This window comes from Scardinius erythrophthalmus (genome assembly GCF_964197995.2).
Source record: "Scardinius erythrophthalmus genome assembly, chromosome: 25".
NCBI lineage: Eukaryota > Metazoa > Chordata > Actinopteri > Cypriniformes > Leuciscidae > Scardinius > Scardinius erythrophthalmus.
The window spans coordinates 7,684,786-7,712,160 of record NC_138245.1 but is presented as its reverse complement, the minus strand read 5'-3'; the positions used below and the strand labels follow the sequence as shown (position 1 = coordinate 7,712,160).

The 27,375-nt window shown below is 38.4% G+C and overlaps 2 protein-coding genes across 3 annotated transcripts in view; both read left to right on the top strand.

The window, feature by feature from the left end:
• Positions 1–27,375, top strand: part of pole4 (polymerase (DNA-directed), epsilon 4, accessory subunit) — a 349,858-nt gene that overhangs the window by 296,491 nt on the left and 25,992 nt on the right. The gene's annotated exons all lie outside the window — the stretch shown is intronic.
• ccl25b (chemokine (C-C motif) ligand 25b) lies at positions 1,462–2,736 on the top strand. Its single transcript, XM_081357022.1, has 3 exons — positions 1,462–1,541; positions 1,853–1,970; positions 2,140–2,736. The coding sequence occupies exons 1-3, from the start codon at positions 1,478–1,480 to the stop codon at positions 2,240–2,242; spliced, it is 285 nt and encodes a 94-aa protein (XP_081213148.1). The 5' UTR covers positions 1,462–1,477; the 3' UTR covers positions 2,243–2,736.

Here is a 27,375-nt window from a genome sequence, read left to right as displayed (position 1 = left end):
TTACGAAATCAGATTACTTTTTGATCTAACAAGTAATGCATTACAAGTTAAATAAGTTATCACATAACTTTTTTTGATGTCAATGAAAATTATATTCTAATAATACAAATACATGTATTTACAGTCAAAAAAGTCATTGCAGATTAAGTATTTTCAAAAACAATATTCACATTATAATTATGAATTGTAGCTGAAATATAGCCATTGATGCATGACGTCCACTATAGTGGACAGATGATTAATCAGATTTTTCTCCCAATCTAAAATCAAAACTTGGAAAATGTAACTAATAGGACTCATTAAATATTGCTTGATGCTGCAATATTTTTTTTTTTACCTATACGAGTCTCCTAGGATAGAAGGAATGGGTGGATATTCCGGAGCAACTTGGCATTTCTAACTGACCATTGGCCATCTTGGTTTGGAATGGGGAAAAAATCTAAACACAACGGCTTGCCACTTGGTTGCAATGTATAGGATGATGCACCAGGGTCCAATGAAGAGGTTGATGTGCAACTTTGCCATCAAAACCCGTGCAAATTCAAGAAAATGCTTTTTTTAAGAGCTGCCCACTGTAGTGACCACTATGCATGAAAGGGTTAAAATGGAATTCCCCAATTTCCCAGATTTTGGCACACTATGAATTATTGTCACTAAACCATCTCCTTTAAGAAACACAAGTCTGCAGTTTAGGTCAGATTAAGGCCAGGTCAGGCCCAAGATAGTGAATAATTATCATTGTTGAGACACACATAAGGGAGGAAGAGATAATGTGACATAAATACACAACATGCACATTTTCAAAAGCATGATCAATTTAGGGGAATCTCATTGCACAATACATCAGATTTTGTTCTGTTTTATTGGCACACAGACATAGAAAGTTCTAAAGCAGATGTTTAATGGGAAAAGGATTTGGCAAAGATGTTATATTGTGCAATAATGGCAGGGGCGAGAAATGGGGGCTGTAAAAAAAAAAAAATTCCAGACTCCCAGCGGTTCCATTCCTCACGCTAAAACATCTCCCTACTGACCAAATATAGAGGTTTAAGATATTAGAGATATCGCTTCAGGTATCCTTTTTATGATTGTACTGCAGGAACTCTTTAGTCAATTGCAATTTGTTAAAACAATACTGAAAGTCAATCAACAGGATCCACTTTTTTAATGCAGTAGAGTGTAAAATCTAGGCAGCATGTGACAGGGGGCGTGGCTAAGCATCAGGTTCTGTTGCTATAAAAAGTGCTAACTAAGCAGAGGAGGAGATAAGAGCAGCTTTAGCCGTGAAGAAAAACATCATTCTTCTGAGAACCTCTGAGGTAAAGATGAGACATGCGGTCTAGCTATTATTCAGCACATTAGAGCCTCATGTTATTTATTATATACATTGGCTGGTGGATGCACATAATGAAATGTAAAACTGCTTATACTAAACATTTCCTTGTCTTTTCTTGCAGCTTATACACAGCATTCAGCCATGAAGTTTCAAATCCTGGTTTTTCTCCTGCTGCTGGCTTGCATGTATCCCAGTGTGGCACAAGGTAAGAACTTATTAATAAAGAATGCATTGATAATGTGATATTAATTTAGTAATATTAAATATACAGTTCAAAATAATTATGTACATTTGTATAAATATATCCAAATAACTGGTCAGATTCTAAAACGTTTCAGCTTTTTTATACAAGGGTTTAACAGGAAATAAAAAATGATAAATGAAGAAAGAGAGATGATTTTCATAAATAGATATAAAAATAAAATAAAAAAACATTAATGGTTTTATAAGACAAGAATATTATTTAAGATCACAAACTTGATGCAAACTTAATATATAATTTTGATTTATTCTCAGGTTCCTATGAAAACTGCTGTTTGAAGTACATTGTAGGGATCAGGAAGGCTCTGAGAAGAAATATAGTGAGTTACAGAATGCAGGAAACAGACGGAGGATGTAACATTCCTGCTATTGTGTGAGTATTTTAAATCAAGCACATAAAACACAAACACTTGGAAAGCTGGAATTCATGGTACCAGTGACACTGGGTTGTATTATGCAGCTATATTACACAGCAATTTTACAGCCACAGTTGCAGAGATGTGTATGTCTTTTTGATTTTTCATTTTCTGGTCTCCAAACAGTTTTAAGCTGAAGAAATCAAGGACGCTCTGTGCTGATCCGAGACAATCCTGGGTGAAAGAACTCAGGGAGAAAATAGATAAGAAAAACACAGGCACTATGTAGTGTACGAGTTTCTGAGACAGATTTGATCACGCCACTGCAGGCGAAAACTGTTGTATTGTTAACCACAATTGTATTGTTTAGAACATCACTCCTGCTGATTCATATATTTTCAACATCAGACTGAATTACTATCTTCATGCCGAGGTTCATAATGAACTGTATTGGTTTGCTTCTGTTCATTGTATTAGAACAATATGAATGTACGAACTGTGAATTGTTTCCATTCTCCACAATGAATCCTTTTTTATACTTTGTATACTTTTGAAATACTTTTTTCTCTTTTTTGATGTTTTAGTCGAATATACATGTAACTTGTGAACTGCAGAGCCTATATCTGTATATCTCTCTCACTCTGTGTGTGTGTGTGTGTGTGTGTGTGTGTGTGTGTGTGTGTGTGTGTGTGTGTGTGTGTGTGTGTGTGTGTGTGTGTGTGTGTGTAGTGTGCTTGGGTGGGTAAAAGGGCATTCGGTATATAATAAAGTGTTGCAATTGTACATTTAAATTGGAATGTCTTTTTATTTCTTGTGCGATATTCTGTAATATTTCTATAACAATAATCTAGCATATCAATAATAAACTAAATAAATTATTTTAATATATATATATATATATACAACAACCAAAAATTGAGACACTGCTTAATTTAGCCGTTAAATATTAATTTCTTAATGAGAAAAGCTTGGTAATAAAGTAAGTTTGCCTTTCAGGGTCTCAGCCTTTCTAAGAAAATGCTCTTATTTTCCAGTTGGTTCCTTGTCGCTGAGCATGTGTTTCTTCATGCTTAAGATCTTTATGATTGATTTAGGCCATTCTTATCTCTGTATCTTTCGAATGCCAAAGTATCACTTTGAGGTGTGACAGGTGATGCCTAAACTTGCTGGCGTAGGATAACTTACTGAGTAGAGTTTCTCAGTTCCATGCCAAATAGCTGCGATTCAAATACTTTGGATCTAAACCTGTCATCGCATCTATTTTATCTTGCTGTGTGGGCAAAAGCCTTATTTGTTCCAACTAAATTCATCTTTGTTCAAGGATACTACACTTTTAAAAATAATGGTTCTGCATTGTCATTGATGGTTACATGGAACCTTTCATTTGTACAAAAGGTTCTTTTTAGGGTGACTGTAGTTTTAATTATGCATAATTTACTGTTATATTACTATAAGTACATGTAACATATGTAACAAGGACACTGTAAAATAAAGTGTTACCCAACATTTCAATTTGGGTCTCATTAAAAAGCAACATTTTGAGCAAAAAGCAGAGAAAATCGAAAATCAAAATTAATCAAAAGTGTCCTTCTCAAACAAATATTAATGATAATATTGTGGTCAATAAAACAAAATGAATTTGATTATAATTAACATGTGTACAAAACTAAAGTAGCCTAAATTCACGTTTATTTTTACGTTTCTGTCAGTCTGAGGTGTCGTTGCGATGGGTTGCGTGACTTGCGTGTGTCTTCGGTCTTGACTGAAGAGGTCAGACTCCGTTTACGGGGCTCTAAAACTCCGGAGTAGTGTGTGTGTGGACGGCAGGCGTAACCGTAGCAAAAGTTATGCGTTTTAAAATGAAAAGCACTAGTGTAAACCCACAGTCTGCTCGGGAACCGATCGATGCTCTCGAGCCAAATATGGTTCTTTCGGTGACTCGTATAGGCTTTATATATACCAGTCAAAAGTTTGGAAACATTACTATTTTTAATGTTTTTGAAAGAAGTCTCTTATGCTCATCAAGCCTGCAGTTAAAAAAAAAAAAACAGTAATTATGAAATATTATTAGCCTACAAGTACTCCAGTCTTTGGTGTCTTATGATCCTTCAGAAATCATTCTAATATGCTGATTTATGATCAATGTTGGAAACAGTTGTGCTGCTTAATATTTTTTTTTATAACCTGAGATACTTTTTTCAGGATTATTTGATGAATAAAAAGTTAAAAAGAACTGTATTTATTTAGAATAGAAATCTTTTGTAACAATATACACTACCGTTCAAAAGTTTGGGAACAATAACTATTTTTTTAAGAAATTAGTACTTTAATTCAACAAGGATGCGTTAAATTGATAAAAGGTGATGGTAACGATTTATATTGTTAGAAATGTTTTTATTTTGAATAAATGCTGTTTTTATGAATAAATGCTGTTAACGTTTTACTCATCAATGAATCCTGAAAAAAGTATTCCAAAAAAATATATTAAACAGCACAACTGTTTCCATCATTGATAATAACTGAGTATCAAATCATCATATTAGAATGATTTCTGAAGGATCATAAGACACCAAAGACTGGAGTACTTGCTGATGAAAATTCAGCTTTGCATCACAAAAATAAATTACATTTTAAAATATATTAAAAAAGAGAACCATTATTTTAAATTGTAATAATATTTCATAATATTACTGTTTTTTTTTTCTTTTCTTTTTTTTTACTGCAGGCTTGATGAGCATAAGAGACTTCTTTCAAAAACATTAAAAATAGTAATGTTTCCAAACTTTTGACTGGTACTGTATATATATATATATATATATATATATATATATATATATATATATATATATATATATAATTATTATTATTATTTATATATATATATATATATATATATGTGTGTGTGTATTTATTTTTTTTATTTTTATTTTTTTTAAATGATAAAAGGTGGTGTGTCGATTCAATTAACAATCCACATATCACATATTTTAAAATATTACATAATTCATTGAAGCCTGTTTGTCATGTATGTCTATAATACACCGACCAATCATCATCTGGCTGGCACAACAAGTTCAAATTTCATTGGACAATGTGAAGTGCAGCGGTAATTTTCCGGTCATTTATAAATAAATCATTTGAAAAATACATGGACAGACGAATTTATATTTATGAAGCGATCTGAATCTGCGTCTTTGAACTAATGGATGTTAATTGACTACAAAGCACTGCACAAAACCAGCACCAAAAGTAGCGTTAATGGTAAGTAGGCTATAGTATTATGAAGGACTAAAAATGACAGAACGAAAAATAAATAAATAAATAAATAAATAAAAGTAGAAATAAATAAATAAATGCAGAAATAATAGTAAAAATAAATACATTTTGGTAATATAAATGGCTATTTCTGTATTTTTACATGTATTTATTTATTTATTTATGCATTTCTATATGTATTTATTTATGTATTTATACATTTATTTATGTATTTATGTATTTATATATTTATTTATTTATATATTTATATATGCATTTATTTATATATTTATTTATTCCTACATTTAATTATTTCTGTATTTCCACATTTCTACATTTATTTATTTCTGTATTTCCACATTTCTACATTTATTTATTTCTGTATTTCCACATTTCTACATTTATTTATTTATGTATTTCCACATTTCTACATTCATTTATTAAGCCACGCCCCCAAACGCGATGAGCCAATCACAGTACGCATAGCTAACCCAATACACTTGGACATTCTCTGCTTCCTCGTCCACTGCAATGCATTGCAGTTATCAGTTTTCATTCGTTTTTATGGTTTTTCTTGTCATTTTGGCTTTTAAACAGCGTGTGTGTGTGATTTTGGTTGGGTGACAGTTGTAGGTTACAGTTTGACAAGAGTTTACAGTTTGACAAAAGCACAATGTTGTGTTTTACACAAATATAAGTAGGCTAAACACTTTGCAGTTTTAATGATGTCCTGTATGAACAAAATGACGGAGTATGTTTTTATGTTTCCACTGTTCATCGCGCCCGTGCCTCTCTCTGACACACACACACACACACACACACACACATTCCAGCAATGCAATCTTGACATCGCAGCCTGTTCATTATTCTGCGCTCCCACCAAACGCGAATAGAGCGTCAAATTCGCGCGTATCCGCGTCTAGTTCGACGCTTGAACATTTTGAATCCAAAGCGAATAGGACACGCGTATAAAGCGAGCGTTTGAAGCGAAATAGCACCAAACTATAACGTTTACACTGTGAACTGTAAATCTTTGTTCTGGAGCTGAAGCTTATCGGCCTTCTCAACAATAAAATTATTAATATAACCCTCCAATGCATATTTAAGGCCCTTTTGGTGACATCGAGATGATATATAATCTTTCTGTCTCCAAAAAATCATCAATTGCCTCCTGTGAAATGTCTCCTACTGTGACAGCTGCTGTTACCGAATGTTGACTGAGTGAGTGGAGGGGGCGTGGTTAGCCATTGGCCAATTAGCATACATGCGCAGGGAAAAATAAATGTAGATATGTGGAAATACAGAAATAAATAAATGTAGAAATGTGGAAATACATAAATAAATAAATGTGGAAATGTGGAAATACAGAAATAAATAAATGTAGGAATAAATAAATGTATAAATAAATACATATATAAATATATAAATAAATAAATATATAAATACATAAATACATAAATAAATGTATAAATACATAAATAAATACATATAGAAATGCATAAATAAATACATGTAAAAATACAGAAATAGCCATTTATATTACCAAAATGTATTTATTTTTACTATTATTTCTGCATTTATTTATTTATTTCTACTTTTATTTATTTATTTATTTATTTTTCGTTCTGTCATTTTTAGTCCTTCATAATAGTAAGTCACTTGTACTCAGTCTAACTCTAAATTGATCCACCGTTTGCCATTTGATGAAACTATCGTTTGTTAAATGAAGCCCTGCCCTGGCCTACAGGCCTATTATGTGAAGAGGCTGACAACAACACAATGGTGATTTTATTATTTTAACATTTTTGATAATTTTGCAGCAATCGTATAATAGCACAGTAACGTTACTACTGGTCCAAAATTTGCACACACATTATTTTGTTTAAAGAAGTCCCTTATGCACATCAAGCCTGCATTTATTTGATCAAAAATACAGAAAAAAAATATTACAATTTAAAATGATGGTTTTCTATTTTAATACTTTTAAATAGGCTATAATTTATTTATGTGATATATATATATATGCCACTTTTTTGCCCCTGAGGAACTCTCTGCATAGATCGAGTCACCCCAATTATCTTCACAGTCCTATAGCTTGTCTTGGGTCGACATTTCATTTGGTAACGTTAGGCAGTTTTGTGTGTTATTTTACATATGCATCTGCTTATGTTAACGCTGGTTTCTGTTTATTCGCCGGTGTTTTGATCAGGGGATTCAGTGAGTAGGCTAATGAAATAATTTTCATTTTGGGGTGAACCAGAGGTCGCGTTAACCGAAAAATGTTTGTCGCTGACAGGCGAAAAAAAAAAAAAACGTTTTTGCAGTGACGGAAAAATCTGAAAGACAAGCCGTCCTGCTCAATCAAACACACCTGAAGAGTGCGCTCTTGCTGACTTTACTGAGTTAGGCCTACATGACATTGTTTACAAGTTGTTTTATTGACAACTTTCTGCGGTTGACTGATTGAGCGATTGCGTGTAGTGTAACGACGAATTATTATTTTTGTTAACAACTTAGTGTTAACTAATAATTGTTGCAAACTGGTACTACCAAAAAAATATGAGTGCATTCCTGGAACTGGGCATCGTTACACTACATCCTTAAGCCTCACTTTCTGTCAGGACTTTTACGTGCTTTTCCCAAACCAGTGAAGTGACGTTGATGTCCGGGTTAGCAGCAGCATGAGCCATCAGGCAAGTGTTATTTAAATAAACTCCTGATGTCCTTACAAACTTTCCAATGCCTCGTTTTATGAGTAGCCTACAGAACCTATTTGTACTACCGTGTAAGTTTGGTACCATTCTGGACATTATTAGTGGGGTAATTTTTACGAGATCCAGCCTAGGATCCGTTAACGCCTGCACTAAGCCAACTGGCTGATATTTCAAAATAAGCTCTAACTTTAATAATGTTCGACCAAGGGAAAAAAGGCTTCTGGAGGGGGTGTTTGGCTCGAGGTCAAGGTGCGAAGGACCCTAGGTTGATTTTTTTCCGAACCATCCCTTAACTCTTTCCATGCCAGCGTTTTTTAAAAAAAGTTGACAGTCACGGCGCCAGCGTTTTTTTTTATCATTTTCACAAAAATGTCATGGCCCCCTGTTTTATTCTAGCTTCATTCATTCTTAATTTATCAACACTTAAGTTTCATAAACAATGAAATAAAATAAAAAACTTTTTAAGCAAAAAGCTGAGAAAATCAGTTCTCTTACGAGAGGTTCTCTCGTATTGCGTAAGTTGCTTACGCATCGGGAAAGTCTTCTTTCTTCGAGATCTGAAGCCAAAAATTATCCTTAATTTTGTATTCATTGTCAACGCAGTGCGGCAGCCGGCAGACCTAGGCAGGCTGTATAAGCGTGCTCATTGGCTGCTCGGCGGCAACTGCTTAAGCCTATCAGTGAGCACTCTGAAACGTGGCCTCCAATGAGGGCGCTTCGCGCCCTCCACACCCTTCTAACCGTCAGAATGGGTGTGGCCAGCGTGTATATAACCAGTGCTCACAGGCTAAATATCTGATTTTCTTGTCTTCAGCGAAGCTCTTCGCATCGCTGGATCTTGAGAGCCGCCGCCGTTGAAACCAGCGACCAGCAAGCCGAGCACAGCGCTTGAAGAAGCCGGCCGTCTTCGCCGCCTTCAGCCTTCCGTGCCTGCTACGCTATCCGGCGTCATATCCTTTACTGCTGTGTGTTCGCCTACTGCGACACACGTTTTCTCTACTCTCTAAAAGAGCACGGGGCGTTTTTCTAAAAATGCCCCGTTTTTCCTGCGGTTCGTGCCGCGCCCCGCTCAGCAACGGAGACCGCCACCTCATCTGCGCTCTCTGCCTGGGCCGCGAGCACGCCGCCACCGCACTCTCCACGGGCGGCTGCCCTGAGTGCGAGGAACTTTCAATGTCGACCCTGCGGGCTCGACTTGACTTGAAGTTTTTGATCAAGATGTCGCTCCGCCTGTCCCTGCTGGGCCGCGCAAGAAGAAGCGCCGCTCACAGCGACCACCGGAGACCGACGAGGCGCTTAGAAGCTCGCCGGATCCTCTCCCTCGAGCTTCTCTCTCGCCTTACCCGCCCCCCCTCCCGGCCGCGCAGCCGCCGTTTCAGGGGATGAGGCGGACGAGTCTGATGAACGCGCCACGGACAGCTGTTCCATCCTGGCCTCTGACAGCGAGGACTGGTCTACTGCCTCCTCTTCAGTCCAGGATTCGGGCCGTACCCGAGCGGGCGAGGACGCGGAACTTTTACGCCTCCTCACGCGAGCTGTTGAACAGCTGGGCCTTGATTGGTCTCCCCCTGAGGAGCCAGCACCGAACAGACTCGACGGCTGCTTCCTTCATCATCGCCGCCGACAGCCAGCGTCCAGAACCGCACCCTTCCTGCCTGAGCTTCACAGCGAGCTCTCTAAATCGTGGAATGCTCCATTCTCCGCGAGAGTTTCTCCACACGCCTCATCGACGCTCTCACACGTTGATGGCGCCGCTGAGAAGGGGTATAATGCCATTCCCCCCGTGGAAGAGGCGGTCGCTAGAGTTCTCAACGGGCCTGAAAATTACAACCCCACCCGACCTGGCCCGTGGCTTTTAAAGCCCGGACCTGATGTAACCCGACACATAAACATGAATCATCTGCCCGAACCCGGCCCGACGCCGCGTCGGATTTTTTTTTTTCTCTCATACAAGTATTATCATGACCAGCAGATGGGAATTCAAATCAACCTTTAATGTTCACGCCTTTTAACAATTCAAACAACTGAAACAATAAACTTTAAATATATATATAGGCTGTAGTAGCGACGGTGAATTCACCTGCGGCAAGTTTACTTTTCAACAACTCCATCTTCTTCTCCAGGCTAAAGGCGTGCACGCAGCGGCGTCAGGTCTGCCCCCCGCCCCTCTCCATGATGCACGTTACACGCAGCAGCCAGACTTTCTTTACGGTGAACGGCAGCGATGATTAATAGCCTAAATGTTTTTTTTTGTTTGTTTTTTTTAGATTAAGCCCGAGGTCCGACCAGACCCGACCCGAGTCATTTGATTATATTTTCGACCCGAACCCGGCCCGAACCCGCGGGTCCCGTCGGGTTTGTCGGGCCGACCCGACCCGTTGAGAACTCTAGCGGTCGCAGCGCACCTTTGCCCGCCCTCTGGTTGGCGCTCAAAGGCTGCCCTCCCGTCTAAGGCTTGCAGGACCACATCAGCCCTCGTCGGCCGCGCTTTCATCGCCGCCGGACAGGCTGCATCTGCACTCCACTCTATGGCCGTACTGCAGATTCTCCAAGCTAACCTCCTCCGTGATCTGGACGAGAAGGGTTCGGAGTCTGCTTCAGTCACGGATTTGAGGAGCGCGACGGACCTCTCCCTTCGCGCCACGAAATCCGCTGCCCAGGCCATTGGACGGTGCATGGCCTCTCTGACTGTCGCAGAGAGGCATCTCTGGCTCACGCTCGCGGATATGAGGGAGTCTGAGCGCGCGGTGTTCCTTAACGCCCCCCTCTCCCCCACCGGCCTCCAGGACTATCTGTGCTGCCCGGTCCCATCTGCTCTCAGTCTTCACCTTGGGCTCCACCTCCATTGGCTCCATCTCCATCCATCATCCTCCTGGAGTGGACAGCCAAGCCTCCACCATGGCTCCTCCCTCCCTCGACTCCTCTGTGGGCCATCGTCCTGGCTGCATTCTGGGTTCCCACCTGACTCCTCCTGGCTCATACAGGTTGCACTTATGTATATTATTTCCATAAAAAGTATTATTTTAAAATCTATGCTAAACTATACTTCTTTTCACATGGAAAGATATCATATAGCCTACTCATCCATATGGTTTGAAAATCCACTTGATTTTCTTTCTTTCATTGGACACTAAAGGAAAAGTTTAACTAAATGTTAACTCTTACATCTCTTTTCCATACGCAAAAAAAAAAAACTCACCGTAAGCTTTCAAGTTTCAAAAAAGGGAAAAAAACACCATAAATGCACCCTAAACATAGTTCAAACAAATTGTGAATTGTATTCCAAGTTGTAACGGGTGCATGCAGACAGGAAGACGTAGACACAGAAGATGAAGATTTAAACGTGTAACTTTACTTATAATAATCCGACAGGTAGCAATCCATACAAAGATTACTAACACACACCATAATGTTAACGAGACCAGACAAAGAGTGCAGGATAAGGTCAAGTCAAGTCAAGTCATCTTCATTTATATAGTGCTTTTAACAATGTAGATTGTTTCAAAGCAGCTTTACAGAGACAAGCGTATAATTTAAGGTAACAGAGACTGTTTTGGCTTTATAGCGGTTCTTTAATAAAGTTATTTTCCAGCTAAAGTTAGATTGTTGCGCTTCCGTCGCAACGATCATTTGTTATTAAATTATGGGCCGCTAAGACGACACCATTCTCTCTACACAGACTTTAAACGTGAACCTGTGAGAAACGCAGATGGCGTTCACATGCGCATTAAGAATTGGTTCTATAGTTATGTGTGTTTGAATATATGTGCGCAGGTTTGGAATTCCCTACAAACCAAGCCTAAACAAAGTACTGGTCTTTCCTTATAAATTTTGATATAGAATTTTATTTTATTTTGTCACTTCGGGGTAGTCAAGTCAAGTCAAGTTTATTTATATAGCGCTTTTCACAACACAGGTTGTATCAAAGCAGCTTCACAGTATTAAATTAAAATAATACATCAATGTTTGTTTCTAGTGGAAAACGTCCACGTTTGGTAATGCTGATCAATAGTATTGTTGATTGATTAATTAAATTAAATAAAATATCCCCAATATCCCCAACTGAGCAAGCCAAAGGCAACAGTGGCAAGGAACCGAAAAACTCCATCAGGTGACCTAATGGAGACAAAAAAAACCTTGGGAGAACCCAGGCTCAGTCGGGGGCCAGTTCTCCTCTGGCGTTTATAAACTAGAGGTCGGATTTAACTATAAGATTAAAAATATTATATGAATGCCTGGCTGAAGAGATGCGTCTTTAATCTAGTTTTAAACTGGGAGAGCGAGTCTGAGCAACGAACAGTATCCGGAAGACTATTCCAGAGTTTTGGAGCTAAATGTGAAAATGCTCTCCCTCCTTTGGTGGACCTAGATATCCTAGGTATGACCAAAAGCCTTGAATTTAGTGATCTTAAAGAGCGCGATGGATTATAGGGCGATAGAAGATCTGTTAAATAGACTGGAGCTAAGCCGTTTAGGGCTTTATAAGTCAGTAACAATACCTTGTAGTTAATACGGGACTTTATAGGTAACCAATGTAGTGATGATAAAATTGGTGTTATATGATCATATTTTCTTGATCTAGTAAGAACTCTAGCGGCTGCATTTTGGACTAACTGTAGCTTGTTTATTGAGGATGCAGGACAACCAGCTAATAAAGCATTACAGTAAACTAGTCTCGAGGTCATGAATGCATGAACTAACTTTTCTGCATCAGAAACTGATAGCATATTACGTAGCTTAGCAATGTTTCTAAGGTGGAAAAAGGCTGTTCTTGTAACATGAAATATGATTATCAAAAGACAGGTTGCAGTCTAATATAACACCCAGGTCTTTTACTGTAGATGATAAAGTAACAGGACATCCTACTATGTTAAAGTTGTATTGTGAGAGGTTTTGTGGGCGGTTTTTTGAACCGATGATTAGTACCTCTGTCTTGTCTGGATTTAATAAAAGAAAATTGCGCGTCATCCAACCTTTTATATCTTTAACACACTCTGTCAGTTTGGATAATTTAGCGTTTTCATCTGGCCGTGATGAAATATAGATTTGAGTGTCATCAGCATAACAATGGAAACTAATTCCATGTTTCCTTATAATATTTCCAAGTGGCAACATATATATTGAGAATAACAGAGGGCCTAACACAGATCCTTGCGGCACTCCATAGTTTACTGGAGTTATGATCGATTTTTCTCCATTTAAATAGACAAAATGGTAGCGGTCAGATAAGTATGATCTGAACCAGTTTAATGCTTGTCCTTGAACACCAGTATAATTTTGTAGTCGATCTAAGAGTATTGTGTGATCTATATAGTATCGAACGCAGCACTAAGATCAAGTAAAACTAGTATTGAGATACAGCCTTGGTCAGAAGCTAAAAGTAAATCATTTGTGATTTTAACAAGACAGTAAGTTAGCAACGACGCTACCAGTGATGCTATCAATATTAATACTAATTTATGACTTAAGTTTTGGATATAATCCGTCTTTTTAGTGGTACGGGTGTAGAGTAGACGCACGATAGGTGCAAAAAAATGTTTGTTTGTAAGTGAGTGTTTAGAAGAAAAAAAAAGCCGTGATCCACGGATGTAACCTATAGGAGTATCCAGCGTTGGATCACTAATAGGCTTGAGACGCGTCTGCTCAACAGTCCACGTTGTAACTATGAGGTGAGGAAAAGTAGAAAATGTTCGTTGTAAGTGAGTTTAAAGAGAAAAATCAAGAATTATAAATCAAATCAATGGAGCTCCAAAGACAACAACGTGTTCAGACGCGACGCATGCGCATTCGTCAACAGTATGTTATATATATATTTTTTTTTTTGTGAAATTACACTATCCCAACTGTTTCCAACAACTTTCAAACCAGGAGAAATTTCCATTTAATTCGAAGACACGGCACGTTTCTTTATTTCCGTTTTGTCGCAGTCAATTGCGTCATATCCGCGTTGTCCCTGGTTTCCGCTCGTGCTGCCATGGTAACCAGAGCTATGAACCAGAGCCGTCTGATAGTAACCAAGGCGACAGACGTGGACAATGTAGTTCGCAATGTCTATTTGCACGCTGTTGTTGTTTCTTTCAAACATTATGGACCATGGCAAGCAGACTTTGGATAAAAAAGAACTAAAACGAGAATCAATATCAGCGCTGTGTTTTCGAGATGCCGAGAGCTCCCATAGACAGTATATAAATGAGAGCTCCACGTCCGAGACTTCGATCGCTCCTACATGTACTTTATTAAACAAGTGAGCACATTTGCATAAAACTAATCAATGTTATATAGTTCAACAATGATAAAATGTTAGAATATGACTATGTTATTCTAATGTTGATCTAGCTTTCTGCTAGTCTCATACAGACAAACTAACACATACATTTCAACACATTTAAATGCAGTTTAGTGTGATAGTGTAATGTTAGACCAGGTGAAACAGCGCTGCGTTACCTCACAAGTTTAATTTGTCTAATAAACTAACCTGTGAGTTGTAATTCTGCACTCGCGTGTAGTTCGGTAGAAGGAAATGTCCATATTCCTTTTATATCCGCGGGAGCTCGCGTCGCGTTTGGAGCTGATAGCTGTCTCTTAGCAATTCCGAACTGCTTCATATCACAGTCATGATAAAAACATCAATGTATTCAGTCATCCATAAACATTATTAGATCGGTCGGCTTGACGTTGACGACAAGATCCATAATTCTTAGCATGTGTTGCATCATCAAACTACGCCTTTGTTATTGTAAAGAGGTTAGTGACCCTAGTGGAGAAAAAAAATCCATACTGTACGTTTAAGGGCCCGAGTGTGCTCGTTGTACCACGGCGTTGGACTATTTTCTTTAATCTTCTTTAAGCGCAACGGAGCAACTGTGTCTAAAGTGCTGGAAAAGAGAGAGTTAAAAATTTCATAAGGTGTCCTTTATTTACACAAACTTAAACAAGATTATTAAACTAACACAGCTGACAAGGATAAACTTATAATTACATTAACCAAGGATACAGATGAGTGATGTTAATCAGAACAAATACACATGACTAAAGAAAACAAACTGAAAGTCCATGAAAACTAAACTGAATAGAATGGTGACAAGTCTTCTAATCCTAAAATTTAAACGCAAAGCACACTTTTTGTCTTTAAGTGTTTGGTCACAATAGTCATGTCATTAAGAAACCAGTCCACATCTTGGCAAAATCCCCTTGCATTAATGTTGGCAACAAGGTTGATTTTTGCCTGGAAATGAAAGAAGAAAAGAAATGAAAAACAGTCAAAGCATCTTGAATCACTCGTGGTTCAAAAGAGAGTGCAAAAGGTCATGGAGTGTAATTTTAATATACAACCATAACATAAAGAAACTGATCAATTTTGATGTAGTTCCAAACTTGTATGAGTATTTTTATTCTGTTGAACACAAAAGAAGAATGAACAAACATTGGATCCCATTGACTTTCACTATTATATTCACTAAATTCTATCACTATTGTCATGATTTAGTCCACTAGAGGCAAGTTGAAGTGAGAACCTAAATGCAATTTATTAACAAAACGTGATAAAACATAAACCAGAGGCATGAAACTGGAAACTCAAAACAAGAACATCAACAGGAAACATACAGTAATTGACAAAGACACAGGGCAAACATGAGGGCTTAAATACACAGACTAATTGCAAGACAGGGAACACCTGTGAACAATGATTAGACGATTAACCAATGACAAGACATGGCATGTTCACATGACAAACAGGGAATCACATGACAAGACACTGAAACATGACAATGACAAGAACAAGAAACAAATCCCAAAATGTGACATTGCCCCCCTTTTTCTCCATGGAAAAAGTAAGTCATGTACAGTAGTGTTGTGAACAGCATGATGGTGATAAATATAATAAAAAAATAGTGATAAATAAACAGCAATTCCAAGTGGGATTTTGCAGGAGATAGAAAGGCTGGTGTAGTGGGCCCGGAGGCATTTCAAACCAGCCAAATAGAGATCATTGGTGCTGAAGAAAGGGAAGGTTGTAAACTATTTTAAATTCCACATTGCAGACAGAGTAATTCCAACTATCTCAGAAAAAAAGAGCTAGGCAAGGTGTTTGACAGCTCTATGAGGGACACAAGATCTTTCCAGGCCACCTGCATAGAGTTGGATTGCTAGCTGAAATCAGAATATAAGTCTGGGGTGTCTGGGAAGTTACGTATCAGTACGGCATTCTCCCTAGAATCCTGTGACCCCTTCTTGTAAATGCAGAACCGATTCTTACAGAGGAAAGTTAGCAATCCTCAGGGGATGCCTAGGGCTGCCAAAGAGTCCAGCAACTTTGCCATTTATGGATATCACAACAATCTGCAATTACCCTTCAAATCATTGGAGGAGGAATTTAAAATAAGAACTAGAGAAGTGGTACAATACAGGGACTCAAGAGATTTGAATAGGGATGTAACGATTCACTCAACTCACAATGCGATATGATTCACTATACTGGTTTCACAATACGACTTTCTCACGATTGTTTTTTTTTACAAATTAAGATTTAAGACAAATTATAAATGAAAAAGTGTCCTTTTATTTCTCAGACAAAATGCTGCACATTTCTTTATAACATTTAAATATATTTGATATAATAATAACAATAAATTGACATTTTAAAACAAATCCCCAAAAAGTCCCTCCAAGGAGATGGTGTTTTCTCAGGAGGAGGTTGTTTCAGCTCAGTCTGTCTGTTTCAGGAGGATGGGCACTGGCACCTTCTTCACCCTCGTCCTGCACAGAGGAATAGCAGAAATGAAAAAAAGACTATAAAATTTAAGTACAACAGCGACAGGGGTTTCAGACTGTCATAAAGGCAAGATTTTAATATTATTTTATTAATTGTTTTAATTTGCATCATAACACTAGCAAGAGTTAGAAAAACAGAACACATTTAGAAAAATATGCCATAATAATCAACAAATTATTTGATAAAATCCATGTAGACATTTTGAGAAAGAGATAAATACAACACCTGGTTCTGCAACAGCACAGCTTTCTCCTTCATTTATTATGACAGAAAACAGCCTCGTATCTTTTGCCATGACTCATCAAACTCGTCGCCGCGAGTGGGGCTGTAAATCCGCCTGTCAGTGTGGTTTGGCCTATACATTTTTTTTTTACATGCAGACGGAGGTGACTGGAGCTTCTCACTGTGGAGATTATTAGTCTTCGAAAAGTCCAAATGCCGCCACACCTCCGATTTGAATGAGTCAACGTCAACATCTAAGCGCTTCCCGTCGCCATGTTTGCTTCTATTTGAAGTTGCGTGCACACTGGTGCGGAGCAGAGCGAGCATTTCAATTCATTCCTATGGAAGTTGAGTTTGTGAGCACGTCTGAGCATGCAGCTCAACTTCCATAGGAATGAATTGAAAATACTCGCTACTATCGTTTATGTAAAGCAATACAGTAATAGCCCCTGCTGTTTAAAACGTGTATCGATTAGTTTAACATCTCAACTGACTTGAATCGTCACATATTTGTACCGATTTTCAACCGGCTTGGAGTGAATCGTTATATCCCTAGATTTGAAGGTAGTCAATGCAGGGATCCAAGTGAGGACTGGCAGAAGAGGCCACTCAGGAGGCAGAGGAAAGGTTGCAGCACAGCAGGCTAGTAGAAGTGGTCACATGAGGCAGAGTGGGGCTATGATCCTTTCCAGCGCCACATATGAACATAGAGGTAAGGAAAGGGTCCGCCTTGTCTGGGAGAAGGGGAGAGCAACTGTGGAGGAGATTAGAGGAAAGTCACCTGGGCAGAGCTTTGGGAGACTGAATCACACTGAGTCACCAACATGCCTACTGTACAAGCATGGAGTATATCCTTGGCTGCTGTCCATATGCACTTGGAGATGGTCAGTGCAGATGGAGACATGATCAAGTCTTGCAGACTATTGCTGAAGCTATCAGTGCAGGGGTTGAGAAGTCTTATCACACTTTTGGAGCTGACTCTGGAACTTGCCTAGTGATTTATGCAAAATATTCATGCATGTTGACATATTACTTGCCTTTTACTTTTAGAGATTAAAAACGACAGTCTGTTAATTTTGCTGTTGATCTATGAAGCAAACTGGTTGGTAAGAAAGGGAGTGTTTTACCCCACCTTGGGGGGCGTTTTACCCCACCGCTGGGGCAAAACGCCCCCTTTGTACAAAAATATTGTCAGTCAAAATACTAATTAACTATGAAGGCTGAGCAATTTTAATATTTGGTGAATAACTCCTGCCATAGTCACTCAAAACCGGGATGGCAATTCTAGTCACATTTATGTTTTGTTTCACTGTAATGTCACATTTTCCTTAAGGGAGGGCGTTTTCCCCCACTCTACCGCTACCCTTCGTAGCGCGCTAAGAGACAACGTTATCGGGAAACACAGCCCTGATAAATTTCAACAAACATTGCATTAATGTTACTGGAGTAACATTTGTTCAGAACTCCGAAAGATTCTTACCAGAATGTGAACTAAAGTTCTGAGCACATTCCCTAATAGGAACCTGCTGGGTCAGTAATTGGAACCCTTTGTGTCTAAGCCATATTTGTCACTTAATTGTGAATGTTGCTAGCTTCACTTTTCTCACACTCACATTCAGGGCGGTTGAACGTTTTCAGGACAATAGATCATCATTGTGTGCTTGTTTCACCAACATCTCTAAACTTGCCTCTTTCATGACAAAGACAAAAAAAGCGGGTTCTGTTGGCGTATAGCCATGAGAAATTTTGCAATTGCTTGTAAATGAATATAGCGTCAGCCAATTGCATGGACTATTTCACATGCTTTTTTCCCACCAATATGTTTAATTTAGAATAAAACCAACTTTGGCCGATTTGCTAATTAATTATGTGTTCACAGAAGAGAAAAACCCCCTGAAATAATTTCTCATACAGGGAATACTATATTTTTATGAGTAATGATGGGTACATTTTCTTTCGTTTTGCATATTAGGTCATCCAAAAGACACACTGACACACTGAGGATAAACAATCTCTCATTTATAACCCGAACTTTCCTGTTTGAAAAACATCTGACTGACTGAGAACCATATAGGTCTACTGAGATTTTTATGATTTTTAAGAACACAATTCCATTAGGGGCAATCCAAAATCCAAGGCAAAACAGCAATGGCGATTATGGTAACATTTTTGACAGGACATAATTACAAAGTGCACTTTGATAACAATGTTATGAAACAAAAGGCAACTAAGTGTACTTCAAGAAAGTATACTTTAATGACAATGTTTCTTGGCACACTTAATATTTAAAAGGTATATACAGTATATAATGCATGGAATATATATATATATATATATATATATATATATATATATATATATACAGTGCTATGCATAAGTTTAGACACCCATGCTAAAGTTGACTAAAAAGAGGAATAAAAAATCATCTTTTGGAAATTGAACTTAATGCCTTAATTAAAAAAATTAGGAAAAATCCAACCTTTAAGGACTCCAATTTTCTTTGTGAATGAATAATGTATCGTAAATAAATAAATGTTCTTCCTTAAAATACAGGGTGCATGAGTCTGGACACCCCTATGTTAAATTCCCATAGAGGCAGGCAGATTTTTATTTTTAAAGGCCAGTTACTTCATGGATCCAGGATACTATGCATCCTGATAAAGTTCCCTTGGCCTTTGGAATTAAAATAGCCCCACATCATCACATAGCCTTCACCATACCTAGAGATTGGCATGGAGTACTTTCCATAAGATCATCTCTCAATGCAAATCAAACCAGCTATTAGGCTAACTGAAATAAAACCATGCCAAACTCTAGGTACGGTGAAGGCTATGTGATGATGTGGGGCTATTTTAATTCCAAAGGCCAAGGGAACTTTATCAGGATGCATAGTATCCTGGATCCATGAAGTAACTGGCCTTTAAAAATAAAAATCTGCCTGCCTCTATGGGAATTTAACATAGGGGTGTCCAGACTTATGCACCCTGTATTTTAAGGAAGAACATTTATTTATTTTCGATACATTATTCATTCACAAAGAAAATTGGTGTCCTTAAAGGTTGGATTTTTCCTAATTTTTTTAATTAAGGCATTAAGTTCAATTTCCAAAAGATGATTTTTTATTCCTCTTTTTAGTCAACTTTAGCATGGGTGTCTAAACTTATGCATAGCACTGTATATATACCTTTAAAATTTGAAATTTGAAATAGTCAAGTCAGCTTTATTTATATAGTACTTTATAAAATGTGGATTGTTTCAACAGGAAAATAATGATCAATGATGCAAACAGAATACATTTTTTTGCTGTAAAGCAGCTCTAAAAAGATTATAGGGTTATTATTCAGCTGAAGTCAGTTAAATGTCTATTAAATAAAGTTCGGTTCAATAACTGTGTAAAGTTCATAATTTAGCCTACTAAAAGTCTCCAATTCAGCTCTATGACATCTCGCAAGAAAATAGTAATGTCATTGCCCAGCTCTGCTCAGTTCTAATCCAATAGTGTCAGTGCAGTCAAATATTACTGAGTCAATAATATTACTGAATATTAAAGGGGGAAAATTAGCTTGGGTGCCTATACAGTAGAAAGGCAATTTAAAAATATAAACTAAATATAGTGCTACCTGACAACAGCCTTTTTCGTGTACTCGTACTCGTACTAAATGTATCTAATTGGAATATTAAACAAAATATAGTAATGCCTTTATAGCTGCTGTGGTGCGTGAGCTGATAAGCGAAAAACGCGTAGTGTAGCCTATTGAGTGCGCAGCGGCACAGATGCGCAAACTTGTTGAGCGCATTCCTTTTTCACAGACATCATTAGAAAATTTGAAGTTCGGAAATGTCAGTGGCAACGAAAGTGTAGGAAATCTCGAGAATTACTGCCACACTTTGAAAACCCCGGTAGGTAACCACTCGTTATACATAAATCACGAAACAGTTCATGTTTAAATTGCATATGATTTAGTTTTAATTCAAATGACACGTGTGCTGAGTGAGCGATCAGCAACCAAGAGCACAACAGAAGTTGTAAAGACCGATTTTTACTTAAGTAAAAGTACAGAAGTTCTTGTTTTTGAAAGTACTTAAAGGGATACTTCACCTCTGGGAAGATGAATGTGTATTTAAAATAGGTCATTTAAGTAGAAGAAATGTGGAGAAATTTTTGAATTTGGAGCTTTCTAGACTGAGAAAAGCCAGAAAATGTATTTTTGGCTTATGTGGATAAAAGACAACAACTCCCAGAATGCACTTGCTTCGCTGCCTTAGGAGGCCACGCCTACCGGTTAGAGAGCACAGTTGAAAACAACAAGGCTAGCCTAAGTAAGTGATGAGTTTGCCAGGGATTTAGAGACCAAAAATGTCCGGGATTCGGCTTTTGCGTTCTACAGTCGCCATTCATCATGTTTACTGTGGCGAGCAGGACGAGGCTGACGGCCGCGGGAGAACGGCGCGAGGCCGGTGGCTTCATTACTGAGACGCGCCGGGTCTCGCATCTCTCACGGAGGAGCGGGAATTTTCTTAGCAATGTTAAAACGCACATCAACCTATCCTAACCTTGTTTAGCGTTCATGTAAACACTACAGTCAGATTCACCGATCGGAATTAATTCAGCTAGATTGAAACGAGAGGTGTGCATGTAAACATTGAATGGCGACCGCAGAACGCAAAAGCCGAATCCCGTACATTTTTAACGATCTCGCCCGCCGGACAAGTCCGGGAAAAAGATGGTAACCCCTACTTACTCAGCTTTCTCCTATTATTCAGCTTTCTCCACAGAACAAGAGCATGCTAGCTTAGCTTCCAAAGAAAGACGGCTGATACTGTGTACATTCTGTGAGTGAGATCCCACCCTCTATGGGCGGGTTGTAAACATGCGGAACAACGCCATCTACTGGCTGTAGTCTTTAGCCTCTGGACAGAAAATCCTCCGATGACGCAAAATGACGATTTTTGCGTCATCGGAGGATTTTTTCCAGACAAAAAATACATAAATCTCTCCTCTCAGGGGGATATGAGGGGGGAAAGCATGGTAATTCGAAAATACTACAGGTTTTCTACTAATACAAAGCTTAATGCTAAATCCTGAAGTAACCCTTTAAGTAACAAAAGTAAAAAAGTAAAGGTCAATGCATTGTTTTATTATTGTTGCATTGTTGTATTATGTAAAACTTACAGTACCTTATGTCTCTGAATCTATGCCTTCCTACCTACCCTCATATCAATATCAAATTTATTTCTAGAACACAGTTCCAGTAGTGGGATTGAATGTGAGATTGAATAAATCCACTCAATAATGTCCACAATGGTTTCGGACACCCAAATGACTGTTCCCTCAAATAGTGCCCTATTTAAAGTTTTTTGGCTTTTAGTATGAATATGTTAGACCTACTGTTATCTATAAGCTAGTGTGCTCCAAAACAATGACAAAATTAGCATTTAGAAGACCAAACCCAATGTTGAAAATGAAAATCAGGTTAATCCAACGCCAGAAAAAGAAAAATGACGTCTGAAACCAACATCTTTCATTTACAACTGTTTTTATCCACTACAAACGTGTTGTAGCGGACCCCATCCGAATGATGGCCAAAACCTTAATAATCAGTTTTATGAAGTTAATTGTTTACACTGTGTACACTCCAGAAAATCACTGTTAGAGCTGAATAAATCACAGTACAAGAAGTGCGCATTAAAGTCTTATCCATAAATTCTCTCTCTCCCTACAACTCTCTCTCGTTACAACTAACAGTAAACAAATTTGTACAGACTTTATGCCTTTTCAGGGGGTGCTTAAACGAGTAAATTTTATATCCGTAAAACAACTCCTATGAACTGTAATAAAGTGTGCGCTCTCGCTTTCATTACTGCCGTTACCGGTATCGATCTGGAGACTGTAAGCTGGATCACGAACAGTTGGTACTGATCCTGTCACGGTTCTGTTAGTTTGTGCTTCATCACCCTCTTCCTGAGTTAGTTGTTTGTTGTCTTGGTTACTCAGCTGTGCACTAATTACCTCCCTCATTATCACGTGTACTTAAGTTCTGTTCTGTTTCATTGTTCGGTCTCATCTGAGTATATGTGTTTATGCGCAGTTTATGCCTTGTTCTGTGGTTGCCTTGGATTATCTATTAAAGTCTTTACTTTGACATTCATCTTCAGGGTGTCTACCCTCGATCCAGATCATCACAGCCAAGCAAAAAGTCCAGCCCATCATCCCCGCGATCTACAGCGCCTGAGCCCCCCGCAGACTGGAAGCTTCCGCCTGCCGCGACGAGTGAGCCCATGCCCAAGGACGGGAAAACAGCGCCCATCATCGCCCCGGAGCCGAAGGACCATAGAGCATCTGACGAGGTGTGTGAGCAGGCTGTCCCATCCTGCGCCGAGGGAGTATGTGTGGAGGTGGAGGGTTTGGTTAGGAGCCCCGCCCACTCTCGTCACTGAGTGTAAGTTTCTGGACTACAATTTAGATTTAACCCTTCATCTGCCTGATTAGTCTATTTTAAACTCACTGGTCCTCCGTCACTGCCGTCTGGGTCTTCTCTGTCACCCCTCTCCATCAGTGCTCCATCTGCGCCGTGGGCTCCCCCACCTTCGTCTCCGTCGCCTTCGCTCGTCCCCAAGGTGGCATTTAGGCTTTCACCACCATGGCTGCTCCCTCCAGCGCCGCCGCTGTAGTCCACCATCTTGGCTGTGGCCTGGGTCACCATCTGCCACTTCCTGCTCAAGGCTCCTCCTTGGCTCCCATCACCGTCATCACCGCCCTGGATTCTTCTGTTCTGCCCAGAGGGGGATCTTCCACTGGACCAGGCTCTGTGGAGTGAGAGGAGACGGGATGGTGAGGCTTGAACATTGAGACATAGAAAGTAGGGTGAATACGGTAATGTGAGAAAAGTTGCAACTGATACTTGACCAGGTTGACCTGCTTGAAAATGGTGAAGGGACCAATGTAGTTGAGAGTTATACCTTCTGCCCAGGGCTGGTATGTGGGCATCTTCAGGCATCAGCATGATAGCTCACTGCTGCTGCAGATGGTGATGTGCAACGTCCCAGACCCTCTTGCTCACTCAGAACCAATTATTTACTGCCAGACTGAAACAGGGTCAAACCAGTGGCTGGCTGTCGCAGAGAGTTTTGCGCATACTCTGCCCATGCAACACTCTCAGAAAAAAGGTACAAAAGCTGTCGCTGTGGCGGCACCTTTTCAAAAGGTACACCTTTGTACCTAAAAAGTGCATTTTAGTCCCTCAAAGGTACATATTGGTACCAAAAGGTACATATTAGTACCTAAATGGAACATTCTAGTACCTAAATGGTACATATTAGAACCCTTTTGAAGTGTACTGTCCCAGTGACAGCTTTTGTACCTTTTTTTCTGAGAGTGAAGGAAGCGGTTCTAAGAGTTCTGGTGGCCATGAGAGAAGGTTCTTAGGAAGCGAACCAATCTCTTTTATCTTCCTCTACATCTGCCCAGCTGTCTGCTCTGATGGTGGTAACCAGAGGAGAGGCTTTTTTACGGTCACACCTAGAAGGGACAAGAATGCTTTCCATACTCTGGTGATAAACTCTATCGAAACTATGTCCTCAAGTAGTCCAAAGTTTCTGTACACATGGTTTAAAAGTAATACTGCCATCTCCATGGCAGTTGGGATACCTTTGAGTGGGACCAGACAACAGGCCTTGGAGTCCACTACTACGATGTGAACACAGGTGAAGCTGACGAGGAGGGAAGGTCCGTGATGAAGTCAACTCCTAGGTGTGACCAAGGGCAACATGGAACAGGTAGCAGGAGGAGTTTGCTGGATGGAAGTTTATTGAGATGTTTTAGCCAGATTCCTGACATCCTAAGACAAACCTTCTGACATTGTTGGTCATCTGGGGCAACCAGAATCATGCCTATAAGGTTAGATTGATCCCTGGGTGACCAGTGCCCAATGAACAATAAGCTGACTCCATAAGTGGGACTCTTTGGGGGTTGGTACATAAGTCCGCCCAACTGGACAATCAGGCAGAGCAGGCTCAGTGGTGGCAGCCTTACCGATCTTATTGTCTAGGGCTCCCTAGATAGAACTTATTGCAATTTCTAATGAAAGAATGGTTTTAGGGTCCTCTAGGGTTTTGTCCACCGTTAAATTCTAGATAAGGGCGCCCTTTGTCATTGAGGTGGTGGAACTGCAGGTTCTGAATCTTATTTTAAGGTTTGAGGTATCCTAGAAAGGCAGCTTAACAGTATAAATATTTAGTACCACATATAAGTAGGTTGCACACTGAAAACCCAAATACTTTAATATAACTATCTAAATGGGAAATGAAAGACTGTTTGGCTGTTAATATTGTAAAACATACAGGTAGCATTTGATATCAAAGTAAATCAGTGATCTTATGTGATCTTCACAAGTCATTGATTGCACATTTTGGAGCTGAAGCATGTGTGAACAAGTCTGGAATTATGGGGCCAAGTAGAGTATTGCAAAATCCATATCAGTTTGTAAACTGCCAATCACTTTGAGAAACCATAAACTCTGCAAGAACAAACTAGTAGCGCACAGGAAAAGCACAAGTATTGTGAAATTGTGGCTAAGTGAATTCACAAGGGGATGAAAAGAAACAGTTCGTTCTGAGGACAGTAAATCTCTGCCATGCTTTGCACGTCTAAGAAGGATTTGAAAGGATGTTTTCTCAAGGGTTCTGTTGCTGAATATTCGGGAAGATATACTGTTAGAAGAGATGTTTTTGTGAAGCGAGTCTAAATCTTATGTGCTTAGCAATAGCAGGAACATATTAAAAAATACAGTATGTCTGTATTGGTTGACCATGTCAATATTTTGGTTGGCTTGATAAATCTTAGAGCAGTTAATGCCGTCCCACACTTGTTTACACTGGATGTCTTATTCAAATTAAGCAATTTTCGGGCTCCAGTATAAAAAAAATAAACTTTTTTAATCGGTCATTTAACTGTTCTCCTTTGTCAAATGAATAATTAATATATACATATTTTTTATTCATGTTGTCTGATTTCACAATTTATCAGAACAAGATGTACTGGATTACACAAGAAAATATATGACTTTTTTTATCAGATGTTGCTCAATTAAATAAATAAAAAATCACATGGGTCTTCATGTGGTTTTGTAATCTTCACAGCACTTATTCTAAAGTACACTGATTTTTTATCATATACCTGGTTTTGCATTCATTATAAAGATGAACAATGTGTAGCTTATACTCTTCAAAAGTCCAGGTCCCATTTCATATCAGAATTAAAATGAAAAAAATATATACAAGTATGTACTGCATAAAACTTATTTTACATTTGTCTGTAACATTATGACAATAATACACACATTTCCCTAAATTCTCATTATCATAATGCAACATTTTATTTTTTATATTTTATATAACATTTTTATTTTTCTCTGCTATTCTCAATTGTAATCATATATTTCTATATTCCAACATGACAAATAATACACTGATGTATAATTACTTAATATATTATTTTTTGTATGGGAATGTCCTTTTTTGCATTACAGTAATGAGAATTTGAGGAAAATTTACTTAATCTTCATGAAAATATACAAAAATACAATACAATGTATTTTTCATATGTAATTCGTGTGACATAACGTTACATGAAATGTTATGAATCATATTAGCAAAATACAATTTATTTGTCATGGATATGAGCTTCAACACAAAGCTGTTAATATTAACATGCAATCGTGTAACAAAAAATCATGCAACGCTTGACTGTAAGTTGATAATTAAAGTTGCAAATTATGCAGAATAACAATTTCACATCTATGTCATGCCAATGAGTAATATAAGCAATTAGCAATTTGAAAAGTATCTATAAATATTATTTAAAAGCTCAAAGGCATATGTGTTCAACTACAAAATTATGCCTGTAAAAACAGCGTCTTGGCAGATCTCTTCCATTCCTGTTATGAATGTGCCAAGGCTCGTTTTCCTTGTAAGGGAAAATGAAGGTGATTAATTCTATAGAATACAATGTAATCACTAATACCACAAGCTTTTTATAAAGCACCACTCTAATTTGGCTTAACAGCTGATCAGCTATTAATCCTTTACGTCATACTTTCGGTGTAAACCCTGTCTGAGTAGCAATTCAGCTAATTTAAGAGACAGATAGCAGTCGAGTCCATCAAATATTTCAGGCTTCTGTAAAGCTACATGTGAACTTTGTTACATAAGGCCAAAACAGCCAGTAACCAGTTTATTGCAAACATTTACTGTGTGACACTCAGCTCAAAGCTGTGGCTAAAACAACATTCTCAAACATCCAACCAATCAGTGATACAAAAATGTATCAAATGTTTGCCTAACCACTCAGTATTGGCCAAGTTTCCATTCAAATTGGCAAAATGACCACTTATGGTTCGATTGCAAAACAATATTTAAGTACAAACATAAACGTCCTCCATTAGAATTACATGTATATTA

Bases quoted from the DNA above. Each gene is read 5' to 3' on its own strand.
- ccl25b (XM_081357022.1), top strand. From the start codon at position 1,478: ATGAAGTTTCAAATCCTGGTTTTTCTCCTGCTGCTGGCTTGCATGTAT. The intron at 1,542-1,852 runs GTAAGAACTTAT...ATTTATTCTCAG, and splicing joins GTATCCCAGTGTGGCACAAG to GTTCCTATGAAAACTGCTGT. The intron at 1,971-2,139 runs GTGAGTATTTTA...GTCTCCAAACAG, and splicing joins TGTAACATTCCTGCTATTGT to TTTTAAGCTGAAGAAATCAA.